The sequence below is a fragment of the Lacerta agilis genome, chromosome 1 (genome assembly GCF_009819535.1).
Source record: "Lacerta agilis isolate rLacAgi1 chromosome 1, rLacAgi1.pri, whole genome shotgun sequence".
Classification (NCBI taxonomy): Eukaryota; Metazoa; Chordata; class Lepidosauria; order Squamata; family Lacertidae; genus Lacerta; species Lacerta agilis.
The window spans coordinates 65,767,406-65,782,831 of NC_046312.1; the positions used below are offsets into that span (position 1 = coordinate 65,767,406).

General features: G+C 38.5%; 1 protein-coding gene across 3 annotated transcripts in view; it reads right to left on the reverse strand.

Annotated features, from left to right (window-relative positions):
* Positions 1 to 15,426, reverse strand: part of USP47 (ubiquitin specific peptidase 47) — a 47,264-nt gene that overhangs the window by 18,439 nt on the left and 13,399 nt on the right. For all 3 annotated transcript variants that reach the window (XM_033152427.1, XM_033152418.1, XM_033152436.1), the window contains 7 exons: positions 14,491 to 14,629; positions 13,398 to 13,494; positions 11,548 to 11,693; positions 10,096 to 10,175; positions 9,394 to 9,543; positions 622 to 717; positions 376 to 528 (listed from right to left, as the gene is read on the reverse strand). In XM_033152427.1, coding sequence (XP_033008318.1) covers positions 376 to 528; positions 622 to 717; positions 9,394 to 9,543; positions 10,096 to 10,175; positions 11,548 to 11,693; positions 13,398 to 13,494; positions 14,491 to 14,629 — 861 coding nt within the window. The remainder of the gene's footprint in view (positions 1 to 375; positions 529 to 621; positions 718 to 9,393; positions 9,544 to 10,095; positions 10,176 to 11,547; positions 11,694 to 13,397; positions 13,495 to 14,490; positions 14,630 to 15,426) is intronic.

The following is a 15,426-nucleotide window of genomic DNA, read 5'->3' on the forward strand; positions in this document are numbered from 1 at the left end:
TGGGAGAATCTTCCAGAACAAGAAGATATTTGCGGGGGGGGGGGGGGTGCAGAGTGGCAAATATCACCTCCACTCTTCTACCAGTGAATCTCTCTGATGGACCAAACATGCAAGAAGTACCAACTTGGTTCCATAGTCCTAGATATTTTTTAATGGGTGTTTTCATCTGGGATTGAAATTTTTTTAAACCAGGCATCACAGCAACAAGCCAGTGTTTAATGTTTACCAAGAAGTTCAAAAAGGGGAAATGATATATTTAGGCCTTGACACTGGGAACAGATTTCAAAATGATTTTTGTTTGATACTCAGGCCAACAAAACTACATTTGAGAGATAAAGATAATTCTTAAAACACAACCAGCAGGCAGCTTGTTACCTCATCTTCAATATCGATAAATGAGCCCATGTCTAGCTCTTCAGGAAATGTCATACGGTCATTAAGTTTTATCCTGTGCATAGTGGTGTAATCAAAGTCAAATCTCTTTAGCTGCAAGGTCAGCAGATAGGGAAAATGCAAAAACCGCAAGCCCTGAGGCAAAAAAGAAAAAGAAAAAATGGCAATGATAAATATCAAGGATATATATCCAGTTAGTCCAGAGTTCTGTCAAAAGACATTTATTACCTTCCTTGCATCACATTTCTTCTTACACCGTTCACAGAAGTACTGATTGGGGCCATCAAGGATCTCAGGTTGAATGAAAGCATGTAAAGCTTCCTCCTAATCAAGTGGGGAGGAAAAGATAAGCAGCTGCTGAGACAGATAATGTGGAACTGTGCAACAAACAAAGTTCATTTAACAGGTGATTTAATATTTTAAAATAATATCCATAAACAAAATAAAAAAGAACAGCTACTGGGTTAGGGAGGAAAAAACTCAAGGGTAAACAACTTTTGTATTCTGCCTTAGGTAAGCAGTCAAATCATGATCAATAACACATCACATTTTATTAACAAATTGATGGTTCCATCAGAATTAGGTTTTATGAACAATCTAAGTCTGTTATCTTGCACATCACATTAAGCCACAGTGGCACAGTCAGCAGTTTCATGGCCTTACCCCCTGGTTTAAAGATGGCCTTGATCTTTCAGGAACAAGTGCAAAATTAAGCAGAGGATGTATTTTAAAAGGTATTAATTCTGTTCCATCATCTCTTAAAGGTACTGTCATATTAATCTGAAATCTTAGATTTCAGTTCTGCACATAGCTAGGCGTATATTAAGTCCCATTAAACAGAAGATGCATATTTCAGTGTAGAAACTGCCAACAGCCTAACTTTACATCATTCTATGGATATATGAGAAAGGTGGCTTATGCTTGCAATTTTTCCAACACAGATTAAAAAGCTCCATATATGGAAAAATGTGTGTGCACTGTCAGGTATGAAAACAGAATAAGAAATTCAATTTTTCTGGTAAGCCTAAAACCACAGAGGCAGCTACCCAATGGAGTAGAATTTATTGAATTAGTCTGCAGAGCAGTGCTCCCCCCCCCCCGCGGGGTACTCAAGGGTACGCAGTACTAGCACCTCTTTTTTGTTGTTAAAAGTGTGGCATTTACTGTAACAACTTCACAGCGAGTACCAGCACCTGTTTTTCTAGAAAAAAACCACTGCCATATACCATATCAAAAACTACATTTAATTTCTGCATAAAAGCAAAATATATTGAAATCCCAAATAATACAGAATGTTTTAATTGTTACTAAAACTAAAAACTGAAAACTGAAAATAGGGGAGATAGATTTCTCAGTTCTAAAGACATAAATTCATTCTATCAGTTGTCCGAATTGGATTCCAAATCCCTTTCCCTGAGGCTAGAGGCTTTTGTCACAAAGGAGACTACTTTTCATGTCACACAGGTTAGTCCCTTGTAGTAAACTTTTTTTTCTTTTATTCTCTATATGTTCCCTAGTAAAGCGTCTAATATCGGAATAAAGCTGACATTCAATAATATAGTGAAATAAATCCTCTGCTGCTGCTGCCCCATAATCAATTTTGGGCCAGTGTGCTGAAAAAAACTCTCCAGTTGAACCATTTATTCCATCTGCTCAAATGGAGTCAGGTACAACTTTCCCCATTTCAAAAAAATATATATTCAGATTTATTACAGGTTTCCCATTCTGCATGAACCACTGTTTTGGCATCATTTTGTCCCAGGTAGTTTTGCAGTGTATCTACTATGGGTGTGATTAGATCATTCAATAAATCCTTATAAAAAGGTGCCACTGTTAATGGTAAATAAATGCAACAAGTCATTGCTCAGCTTGGCTCATTCCAGCTAGTTGGCACACTAAATCTGTGGCTCATTAAGAAGCAGAGGGTGGACTCTTCTGAGGATAAGAAATGCTTAGATGTAGGCAACAGTGAAGCATGCCTCAGTACTTGACTCTTGGGTCTTGGTACCTGAAGAAATGCCTACTCCCACATACCGTTGTATTTCATATGCTTTGTAGTTTTTTAGTTGTTGTAAGTCACTCCAAGTAATACAAATGTATAAATTTGACTATACATTAATGACCTCCTCCAAGGACCTCTCCACAGTTTGAGGTAAGGCAAGTGGCAGCAAGGGACAGGGCATTTCCAGTTGCAGTGTCCTGTCCCTGGAGGTCCAGGAAAACTCACCTGGTCCAAAAAGATGGCACTGCATTTTTTGCCAGTAGTCAAAGACCTTTTTATTCTCCTGTGCTTTTAGTATGTTTTTACAAGGATTTTATGCTTTCAGTGGTTTGATTATATCTTTGTATTAATAGGTTTATCACTATACACACACCACTCAGAAAATGAAAGCTGAAGGGTGGTACAGAAATCCCTTAATAAAATAAGGTAATGTTTCTGTTTTGAGACATGTGTGACTACCTCACAAACGGTGCATGCACAATAGATATGTTTTGAACATATCAACTGGAAGTTCTTAGCATAAGAAATTAAGAGAGATTCTTATTTTTTCTCAGTGCATTATTCCCCATTTCTCTCTTCTTCCCAATACTATGAATAATATTGGGGGGGGGGGGTTGATTATGAGTTGTATGAAATAACTTGTCAAAAATGCTGAGTATAGGACCTGTTAGTTTCTATTTATGCCAGTTGAGTCTTTTATTCAAAAATAACTAAAAATATTAAGACACTGAGCTTGAAAACTGACAGAAGACTGGGCTCATGAATTCTAGAAGCACCTTCACTGGTGAAGGTAAAATCAGAGACACCATTTGTCATGTTGTAAAATGAGTAATTTAAAGGCAGATAAGGACATTTGAAAAAGTTCTGAAAGTCACTTTCTCTCATGATCAACAGCTGTCCCCTGATTTCTAAATAAATAGGGGGCTTAATGGGAGAGAAAACTCACCAATTGCAAAATGGCTGGTACACAGCTTATAAGATTACTATCTAAAGCATGTTGTTTGATGGATCCCACTTTGGGAGGAGATCAAGGATATGGGAAGGTCTTCAAAAAGCCTCCAATTCATCCCTTCTCCCTCCATTTCTGAGAGCTCAGAGAAGCACTAAGAACAAACAGAACAAAGGTTTTACAGCCCCAGCTTTTCCACATGAACAAAAATTTCTGTCATTGTTGATAGAGAAGGACTCTTTACAAAGGGACTGTTCTTCAAACCATAATGGGGAAGGTAGGGGAGACTACTCTACTTGGCTCCTCTGCACCATTGGTTTTTTTAATTATTATTAAAAAAGATTGTACCTAAATATTGCAGAGTACAAGGAAGTATTTTTTAATCAATTATAAGCGACAATCTTTGCATCAGAAGGTAATTACTATGAAGTGGATTACAGATTTTGCAGTTTTAACTCTATAAAATATAAAGCAATCCGAAGCAAGCATGCATATCACATGTATAGAATATAGATTTTTAGACTACAACTATGACCTGCTAATAAGGCCATTCAGGGAACAATTGCTGACTAGAATGCTTAAGTAATCTGCACCAAAACAGCTGAGGTATTTTTCCCAGCAACATCTTATTATATGGGAAGCAATTAGTCAGATATAGAAATATGCAGTACAACAGAATGTGTAACATCTTTTTCATTAAAACAATGGCATGTGAATGACTGACAAAGTGGTTATGTAAAATTTATGTAGACTGTGTGATGTGCAAGTCAACAAGGAACCATACTATTATATAGATCTATATCTGTAGATATAGATATATATACAGATATAAACAAAAACAAGTGATGCTCCTATGGATCTTCAAAACTTGAATGAAAAAAAAACTCATGAATGGTAATGCATTATTTAATGACTTTAGTGCTTACCAAAGAGGAAGTGATGCTCAAAATAATTTTAATGGGACTTTTACAGATCAGTTTTTTAAAAATGTGTTATATTTTACTGTTGTGCATTTTACTTCTTTCTACAATTTTCTTTAATTTGTATAATTACAGGAGGTTGTATTTGATGATCCTCAGGGTCCCTTCCAACTCTACAGTTCTACGATTCTCTGATGCTTCTGCCTTCTATGAATGAACTATTTCCACCAAAATGTCTCTATTAACTGGCATAAGTTGTTTTTCAATGTGGTTCTGACTCAAGGAAAGTCAAGAAGAAATTATAGAAAAGTCAGAACATTTAAAATTTATTCTAGTAGTTAGATCACATGTCACAGTTAGCGTCCAAAGGCTCATCTCAAAGCAAGTTAGCTTTTGGGCCAAGAAAATGTTGATAAATAACATCATCCACTGAATAATTCACAGCAAAGTGCAACATCCAATTGTGTGTCCGTGACTGCTTTCCCTTCCCAGTGTTCCCCTAAATCTGCTTCAGTCTTGGTGGTGGCGGTGGGGCTTTCAGAATTGCATGGGGAGAAGAGAAAGGTGATGTCGCATTGCAGAACCTAATGTGACACTAGATCACCCAAAGTACTTCATTTCTCATATCATTATTAAGGACAAGGAGATAGATTAACATTTGCAGGAAAATCCAGAACCTGTCTAGTCAGAGCTATTACTGTTGAATTAAATAGGATTTACTTCTAGGTTAGTGGGATAATAAGTCCTAGGTGTTTGATCTGGAGTTTGCTCCCACTGGTGACAGAACTCAAGGTTCCATTCAATATGCTACTGATGGCAGAAAAAAGGGGAAAGAGAAATGTAACACATTTCCCCTTCCTCCTACAGTCACCTTTCATACTAACTGAGGGTACCCAACCCTGCTATTCAGGGCAAAATCAACAAAAACCACCTACTCACCCATTTTGCCTGTGGAATTCCTTAGTTGGATAAGAAGCCTTCCAAGAATAGAGGGAACTTTTCTGTTCATGGGAGGCAACATCCAACCTTATGTTCACTACATTTCAGCTGCATTGAAAGAAAAGGGACCACAATACAACTAACAGGCTGCAGCTCAATATCCACTTACTGGAGAATAATGCCTGGGAAGTGGGCTTGCTTACAAGTAGAAATGTCTAGGATTGCACTTTTTTCCTGCATCCACTGACTTTCCGCTTTCATGAAATTTCATTACTGCCAATATCTGCTTGTGTGAGATTACCAATACTTCTTTAAGTTTACCACTTTGAACTGTTGTGTTTCCTAACAATTTTGTTTTCTTGCAAACACTTAGGCAAACAGCCTAACTTTTCTACAGAAATGCTTCCAGGTGCTTGTAACAAAATTCTGATTACTATTAATTTGCCATGTGAAGCATCAGAACACATCAACATTACTATAGTTACTGCCCTTAAAAACTCTACACACACGCACCCCTAAACAGTAAGACAATTCACGTGTAAGGAATGACATCCAACTGTAGGATGGAGTAGGAGCAACAGACAGCCAATTCAGCCACTGATTGGATTAAACTGATTATTTAAATTTAAAGTATGATGGTTTCCTATTGTAAAATTTAAGTTGCTAACAAAATTAGTTCTTTCAAAGATTACATATATGAATCTATCTGAAAAGTAGGGTAGATTCAGAAGTAGGGTAGAATGCGGTACCAGAGGCTAGAGGTGCTATGCCCAAAACATGGCATCTTAGTCTAGTTCTGGCTTGGTGGTGGTGTAGCTACCAGCTACAAATAGTGGTCCACTAGGAACTGTTTTTGCTGGGCACTTGGCACAAAAAAACCCCCAGGGTGATTATCAATCATCTGGAAAGTCACAAAGTATGACGGGTGAGCTTCGATCACCTTGCTGGTCTACAGTTTATGTAGTGCTGGCACAAGGACATTTCTACTGAAGCAGTTTATAAGTAGTCTCATTTGCATCTTTCTTCTATGTTACCCAAAGTGGTGTGTGTAAGGTTTCTAGTCAGTCTCCTATCTGGCCAGACACAAACCTGCTCAGCTTCAGCATGGTTGATGAAGGATGCTCCTTCAAGACAATGGCCTATTTTAATCTTAAACCACCACTTCAGCTTGGGAAATATGCTTTTGAAGAAGTCCTTTGGAAAGCTTGAATTGGACAAGGTCAAAATAGAACCTAGACTGCTCAGTAATGCCTACACAATGCCACTACCCTGAAGCTAAGAAGATGGTTCTTTAGTATTTTTCATCCTAAACCCTTTTCTGATGTGTGAAGCTATAAACTGTACTTAATCTTAAAACTAGATGGGATTGCAATATATTGCAAGTCTGTACAATATTAATGCAAGTGCAAGAGTTCCATAACACAATTCTTAAATATGTTCTCCTCTATAAACAAACAGTAGCAGCACAAACTTCCTCTTTCAGCTTTTTCTTCAGATTTGTATTTGGAACCTGCAAATCATTAGCTTAACCAACAGCAAATTACTGATTGTTTCATAAGGTTTGAGCAATTATTTTTTTAAAACTGCTCTTCTACATGGACTTATATCAAATACAACAAAGCTCTTGTTGTTTCTTCAAACACTGAAGCTATACTATAATGCAAAAGAAAACAAAATAAAATAGGAGATCAGAATAGTAAACTAAACTATTTCTTCAAGTTATGAACAGACATGGCAATAAAATGTTGAAGCCCCAATAGCTGCCAGTTAAGAAATTTAATCTTTATTTTGATTTGCAGAGTCAGAATTAAAAAGTTGGATATATCTTAAGCTTGTAATTTCTCTCAAAAATCCCATTTACCATAATGTTATTAGAAATTTCAAGTATAAATTCTTTGTAGTGTATAATGGCAGCCAGTGACAAGACAGACCTTTTCTTCCTCCCAGGAATTGACATGTTTTCTGTTATTAAAAAATGAGAAATCACTTACCTCTAGGCTAGAGTTCTTTGAAGGTAGTATCCTCCTTAGATTCCCTATTTTGGGTAGTGCCGCCTGTGGCAAGTCCCTCAGGAACTGACTAGCAAGATCTAAGAGTTTTACATTCCCTTCCACAAGCCCTATTAGCGCATGTGTTGATCCCATTATTGGATTGATATGACCTTTGAGCCCACTGCTTACTTATCTGTGGATCAATGGAGGATACTACCTTCAGAGAATTCCATTTAGAAACATGCGGTTTTTCCCTTCTCCAAAAGCAAGTATCCTCCATAGTTCCCAACTGCTAAAGACTAGACAGCTAAAGTATTTTCTATTTCTACCACCAAAATAACCAACTTTGCAATACAATTCAGGAAAAAAAATATAAAAGAGCTTGACTAAGTGGAGCACCAACACAGTTTCCAACACAATAGCTTTAGAAGAACCTCAACATATGATAAACTTGATTCTCATGTGCAGATATTCATGATAGAAACAGATGTTGTTTCAACCAGACAGAATAAGAGTTGGTATCTATGCAAGTTTCCAGTAGTTAATATTCATGCAAAATGTACATCCTGTGATAGTTAATTGACTTATTTTTTTATCTCCCACCTCAGAGAAAGCATTTAAGACAGTAGATCTTATTACATTTTTTAAAAATACACTAGAGACAAGGGGAATAGGTGTCTGTTAATTAAAAAGATGACTTAATGGTGAGCTTAATACCAATCAAAATAGGGAGGCAATCAAAATAGTTCTATTCACTAGATAATGTCACATTTATAGGCCTTTAAGTTATCCAACACCCTGCAGTAAAACTGCTGGTGGGTGTGGGGCAATTCTGTTCCTGGCCCCTGCACATGTTGGCAGCCCACACGTAAGCATGCTCCGCCCCACTCCACCCCTATGCCCTCTTCCAGGTCCAAAAGGACCCACACATTGGCAATCACACATCAATTGGACAGCTTAAAATGGCTGCTGCCAGTATATACTAAAAAGCATGATAAATTTAACAATACATGAAAATGGCTAAAACTAAAACAATTTTCAGAATTTTGGTTCAGTTGTTCTGGGGTGGGCAGAAAGCATTTATGGTTCACTGGCCAGAGAGGGTTAAGAAAGAGGAAGTTCTCCTCCTTGTTTCATCTCCAAGAACAATAGTGTTGCACCAGACCAAGAAGGCAAGGCTTTCACAAATGTGCTCCCACCAGGCAGTAGTGGGAGAGGAGCAGCTTCTCCTACACTAGCGCTATGCTAGGGAGCAAAAGCGCTGCCAAGAAAGCAGGCACTGCTTGTTTGCTCCTCCCACTGCTCTGTGTGTGTGTGCAAACACTTTCATGTGGCCTTCATAGTAGGGGATGGCAAACCCTTAATGTGGTCTTTGACCTGGAAAAGCTTAGTCAAACCAGTTGATTTTTATTATGTCCAGCGTATTATTATACTTCAGTTCAAAACAGATGTATATGCAAAATCTATTCATTTATATTACCAAATGTGATGGGATCACCTGAATCACCTACCACACCGTAAGGAAGGATTTTGTAGAATAAATACCTGAAGATATGCTACCTACTTGGCTTATTTTCTCATGACTCCTCTTACTGCTGTTCATGTTCTCTGCTTTGGATTATCCCCTCACAACATGCAAACACACCCACACACAGCACACATGGAAATCTAAATTAGAATTCCATGCACATTCCTTTTGCATCTATGACACCTCTCACTAGTTTAAGGAGAACTACACCAAAAATATGGCTCACACCATCTCTGATTCCTCATTTCAAAAAGTGTTCCTTTCTGCAGTAAAAGGAGAAACTCCTGTTACCGTCACAAGCAGTTGCTCTATTTTTATTAACAACTGTCAACAACATTAACACTTTTTAGATATTAATAAAACAAACACCTATCAACATACCAAAACAGAACTAACACTAAATCCCAAAAGCATTATGAAAAAGAGCATGATAATATTACGGTAACCATAAAATCACTTAGCTGAACTTCCCTCTTAAACATGCACCAGTAGGACTCATTGAAGGGTAAAAAAAACTTCTAGAACTTGCTAGCTGGTTTACTGCACAAAGACGGACAACCCAAGATGGAGTATCTAGGATGATACTTACCTTTCAAGAAAGTGATACCATTGTTGCATTATGTATGTAATGTGTGCATAGATGCATTAGCATTCAGGTGAGCAGTACACACCACGCTTGCAAAAGCCTGGTTGGAGCCATAGGGCCGAATGACCAATGGAATATCCAGGTATGTGTCAATCCTCCAACTCTCATAGCCGCATTCCAGACATCTTACATAGTCCTTCAGCTTGCCTTGATAGAGCTGATTTATGAGATCAGCCTGCAATTGAGAAAGAATTTAAATATTTCAGCATAGCCAAAGGGAGACAAACAAGATATTATCTTGCTTTATACAATATTCATTCCTGGGCATTTAAAGGTATTCATTTTGAAATGCACAAGTAACATTTTACAGGGCTAAGACAGAAGTTCATAGTGTGTGAAATCTGCCAATACCTTTTGTAGCTGTTAAGTTAAGAATGTTCTTTTACTAAAAAGCAGAGCATACTCTCATTTCCATCTAATTTTATTACAATACACTGGTTATTCATCAAAACAGAAAATAAACCTAATCACAAAGCTCAGAGCAGGTAAAATGTTTCTTTCTCCAATTAGTCTTAACAGCATCTGATTTGGCTCAGAATTATTTCTTCTCTAGCTAAATCCAAGAGCATGACTTTCACCATACCACCTCAATGTCTTTGCCGAAGTCGGCATTTGAAATGTGGTCCAACGCAACATTATCTACTGAACCATTCTAGCTAATATTTCTAGCTCAAGTAGCATGATATTCCCCTTTATTCCTCTTTTTAAGAAGAGCCAAAACTGTTACCTGTTCCGTTTGTTTCCATTTTTGTTCCAAAGCATCAAACATGACTCTACAGAGTTCCTGGACATCATGCTGCTGCCAGGCTGTTGGAAAATAAAAGTGACCTTATTGTGTCAGCTTAGGTAGACATCTACCTACAGAATGTTGTTAACCTGGTTTACACACACACACACACCACATACACACAAATCCAACAATTAATTTGGGCAGAACCTTTTATGTAATATCAAGGCAGACCTAGATAGGTGGATTCCCTTCACAGTAAACTTATTCTGTTTAGGATTCTGCTAGCTTTGGGGTCAAAGGGTACTAGCAGACAAAGTCATACTCAGAGCAGACCCACTGAAAGCAGCCAACTTATTAGTCACAATCACGACTAACGTAAGTACACTAATTTTGACGGGTCTACTTGGAGTACAGCTTAGCAGGATATTATCACTCAATTTCTCCCATGTGCAATACTTGGCTAAAATCGAACCATTCTTTCCAAGCATGCTCACACTTTCAAAAAAACCACTAGACATTTACAACAGGAGTTTTAGGGTCCCCAAAACCTCTGGAGCAGACTCGAGATGCATGAGCAGCTGCACAAGAAAGGAAGGGCAGTTCTGTGGCACAAATGTCTCTTGTGCAAACACAACAGCAGTGTTTGATAGAGCTGTAAGTTCTGTTTCTAACACACCTTTTATTGTAGCCTCAATAATTTATTTTAGTTCACAGTTCAAAAATAAGAGTTTCTAGGAGATCATAAAAAGCAATGAGGCACTGAACACACAACAAAGTTTACTTCTGTGAATTCAATGTAACAATTCAAAACTGCCAATGGGAATTCATGTTTGCATGGAACAATAAATAAAAGAAACAGTCACCAATACCCCCTCTACCTACTAGATAATGCAGATACTGTACTGCGTAAAATGAAACAGTGTCCATCCACCATCAGAATGGATACTGTCGTCAGAATGAATTCCTACCCACCTCACCCCTCGCAGCTCCTCCGCACCCATGAAAGCATATCTGAGGGGAACATGTCAGCTGCCGGGGGGGGGGGGTCGTGGAAGGGGCAGTCCACTCATACAATATTATACTTCCCCCACTGAAAACAAGGTTAAAATTTATCCAAGAATCGTTTTAAAGTATTTTGACTTTCTTCTGCTATTCCTGGAAGCATCTAGGTGACTACCATGGTCACCAAGACTCTGGGCTAGATAATCCAGCATGTGTTCTTAAACAATGTTTGTAAAAACAGTATAAAAGCTTGCAATGCCTATGTCTTTTAGAGCATTCCTGAGAAAGTTGAGAGACTTCTTTTTTTAAAAAAATGCTGCACCTCAGAAGATTAATGGACTGTCTGGGATTCTTTCTAGGGAACAAATCCACATTCAACACAGAATGTCAGTTTATATCTAGCCTAACAATTACACTAAATTTAACTTAGCATTTTGTTTTAATTACCCTCACTACTATCCCATCCAAAGCTTCGTGTAACATCTGTTGTTTCAATTGCTCTCTTTTTGCTGGTCTGTAATAAAACAAATAGCCTTTGAAGCTGGTAAGGGATGCTGGTCACTGGATCTTCTTCAGATTCTTCAAATTCCCATCTATTAACAAAAAGGAGGGGTCTTAGTATGATCAGGCAATTAAGTTACAACACATTTAAAAGAGATGCCTTCTTAATGTACATTTTTAGACAGATCTTCCTTGGAAGACAAGCTGATATAGAAATTGCTGTTCAAGGTGCAAATATGGAAAACCCAAAATCCTAATTCATATCTTATCATAGTCTAATATAGAATATAAAAACAACTTTTAAGAAAACATGTTCAACAATTCTTCAGCATTTAATGTTTTCATCAGACCAATTTCTATAAGGAAGCATTATGAAACATTGCACACTGTTTTTATAAAAGTTGTTTTCCAAATACAGTGGTACCTCGGCTTTCTAACATAATCCATTCCGGAAGACCGTTCAAGTTCAGAAACGTTCGAAAACCAAAAACTCAATACGGAAGCCGTGTGGCATATTTGACTTCTGAGGCGTGTTTGAAAACCGAAGCATTTACTTCCGGGTTTATGGCGTTCGAAAACTGAAATGTTTGTCAAAGAAGACATTTGAAAACCAAGGTACCACTGTATACCCATTTGAAAACGAAACTGGTAAAATCACAAAACGTGAACTCCCACAAATTCTTGGAAATACTGTTATAGGATTAAACACTGCTTAGAACAAGAGTGGGGAAAGGGAGTCCATCAGTGAGCGGAATCCTGACCTCTGCAGTCATATAACCTCAGGCCATTTTGAGAGGTAAGCAAAGCCTCCCACCTGTCAATCACCTGTCATCAAGGGCAAGGCTTAAATCAGCCTACAGCCTTTGCCATTTCCAGCTTCAATCAAAGCCAGAATGCAAGGAGTTATTTATGCTTATCACCAAATGTGGGGAAGTTGGCTGTGATCTGGGGGTGAATGGCCTCACAAGCCAATTTGAGACTTGTACCAAGCCTAATTAAGGTTGCAGGTCAGAGGCTCCCTACCCCTGGCCTAGAATTTACAGAGACACACTGAACCGTACAATGGGTAAAAGCTTATACATTGCTCCTTAATTACTTTTATCTACACTATGAAACATAGTATTAGCCACATATCACTTTTTCTACTACTAGTACTGTGAACAAGCACTCAAGTGCTTGAGCACAGAAAAATGAGCATTCTGCATCCTGTGCCCCTCCCCACTTAAACAAAAATCTCATGGCATCTCTTGGAACATCAAATTTGATTTTATCCAAGGTTTATTACCAGGGAATAATGTTCCTTCTAAGATTCTATTGTTATTTCTGATAAACTTTTAAAACTGCAGGTCTATTCTGAAAGTATGTTCCAATGCTAATGGTCAGTTGTCTAAAAAAAAGTTCTTGCTCCTACTGTGTTGCAGAGTCATGACACTTCAAATAGAAGAAATTATAGGAGCATGAATGTACTCTAACCTTGTTACATTATGTGCTCTCATGGGGGGGGGATCAGAATGAGCCCACTACTGTTTTACCTAGAAGGAGGATTTCAAGTACAAGTTAAGTATAACTAAAGTTTAAGGATTTCTTAGAATGATTTTCAGAAAAATACATGCTTTGGGGGGGGGGAATCTTGTCCACACACACTGAGTCAATTTTTTTTCTTAATACTCATTTCCATAACTGGCAAAGTAATGGTGCATGAAAACTATCACAAAAACTTACATTTCAGAAAACTGCAGCATTAGAACATCTCTGAAACCTATGACATTAAAATATTTTTGATAACATGCACTTACCTATATAATGCATTTCTAAATTCAGGAGTCATGAAAAGGGTTTGCAGAAGGCTGTTCAAATAGCAAGTCATTGCTTGATTTACTAAACCTACATATCCTTTAAAAAAGGGGGGGAACATGGTTAGCAGTCAGGCAAAGACCCAAAAGTAATAGAATAACCTTTCTTGTTCAACAGTTTAGCAGTTATTCTAATAATCCCAATGAAAATTTGGAACACACATTGCTTTTCCTATTGCAACCATTGTAAGTCTACCACTAATCCAAAGGCCCACTAGACTATCAGAATACAAGAATAGTTTCCTTGAAATTTATCAACTGGGGAAAGTAATAATGGCCATGGGTTTAGATTCTAAGTAGCTGTGAACAGAATAGTCCTTCTACTCATGGAAGGCCCCAAGATCCAGTAGAGGCTTCACACTGAAGGGAGGGAGTAGGAAGGCCATTTTCAGAAACCACCCCTCCCCACTGCAGCACTATTCTATATCTCAAACACCCAGAGGTTTTCCAGACCTCCACGGCAGCAATTTATATGGTACAGAGGGTTGGAGAACAAATCTGTATTAGTGGAGGGGTGAACAGAATCAAGAGTTTCTATGCTGGGATTGATTGAAAGAGGCAGGCAGAAAATTATATTAACTGTGAATGGGGGTTGGGGGAAAACAGTACTGAATTTGTGGAGAGCAGTCTAAGTTCTCTAGATGTATGGAATACTTGCAAAGGTCAAAGTAGTGTTTAACATGTAAAATAAAAGGAACATGCCTGGAGACCTGCAGAACCATCTGCACTCAATACATTATATAGCCCAGGTATCAAATTGTACTAGGGGGAAAAACTGGAAGCAAATAGAAACAGGAATCAGATCACACCCTGGGCAGTGGGTTTACTGCCACCACTTCCTACTCACTCATACCATGCTTGAGAGTAGTTTTACCAACAACAGTTCCCCAGGCCTTCTCCCTTTGCACCAAACCGCACACAAAAGTGAGGCGTACGGCTATATTCTGCCCTGCCAATATATAACTTGTTTTAACAGACCATTGAAGCCTTACGATACAGTGGAAGAGATAAACCACTATACAATAAACCACCTTACCCGTTTCTGATTTACTCAGAATTGATGTATAAGAGTAGTTCTGACCAACATAATCATTTGAAACACCAGCTGAACCTTCTCGTGGTAGAGGGCCTATAAACCTATCTGGATTACGGTCATCTGCTCCACTGGCCTCATCCTATAAGATAACACACGTTAACTAGCACATTTGCAAAGGATGCAGTTAATACAAATCCATCCACACAAAGTTATCCTATTTAATAAGTCTAGAGACTAAGTGCACATGTCAATATTCCCACATCCAGCAGTACTACACAAAGCAGTCTCTCCAAGAGAGAATGAGTAATGAGAGTGAGGGGAGGGGAGGGGAGGGAGCCTAAACAGAGTTCCTATGATGTTCCCACCTAGTAAGTCCCAAACCCAGATTGCTTTTGTTGTTGTTCAGTCGTTCAGTCGTGTCCGACTCTTCGTGACCCCATGGACCAGAGCACGCCAGGCACGCCTATCCTTCACTGCCTCTCGCAGTTTGGCCAAACTCATGTTAGTAGCTTCGAGAACACTGTCCAACCATCTCATCCTCTGTCGTCCCCTTCTCCTTGTGCCCTCCATCTTTCCCAACATCAGGGTCTTTTCTAGGGAGTCTTCTCTTCTCATGAGGTGGCCAAAGTACTGGAGCCTCAACTTCAGGATCTGTCCTTCTAGTGAGCACTCAGGGCTGATTTCTTTGAGAATGGATAGGTTTGATCTTCTTGCAGTCCATGGGACTCTCAAGAGTCTCCTCCAGCACCATAATTCAAAAGCATCAATTCTTCGGCGATCAGCCTTCTTGATGGTCCAGCTCTCACTTCCGTACATTACTACTGGGAAAACCATAGCTTTAACTATACGGACCTTTGTTGGCAAGGTGATGTCTTTGCTTTTTAAGATGCTGTCTAGGTTTGTCATTGCTTTTCTCCCAAGAAGCAGGCGTCTTCT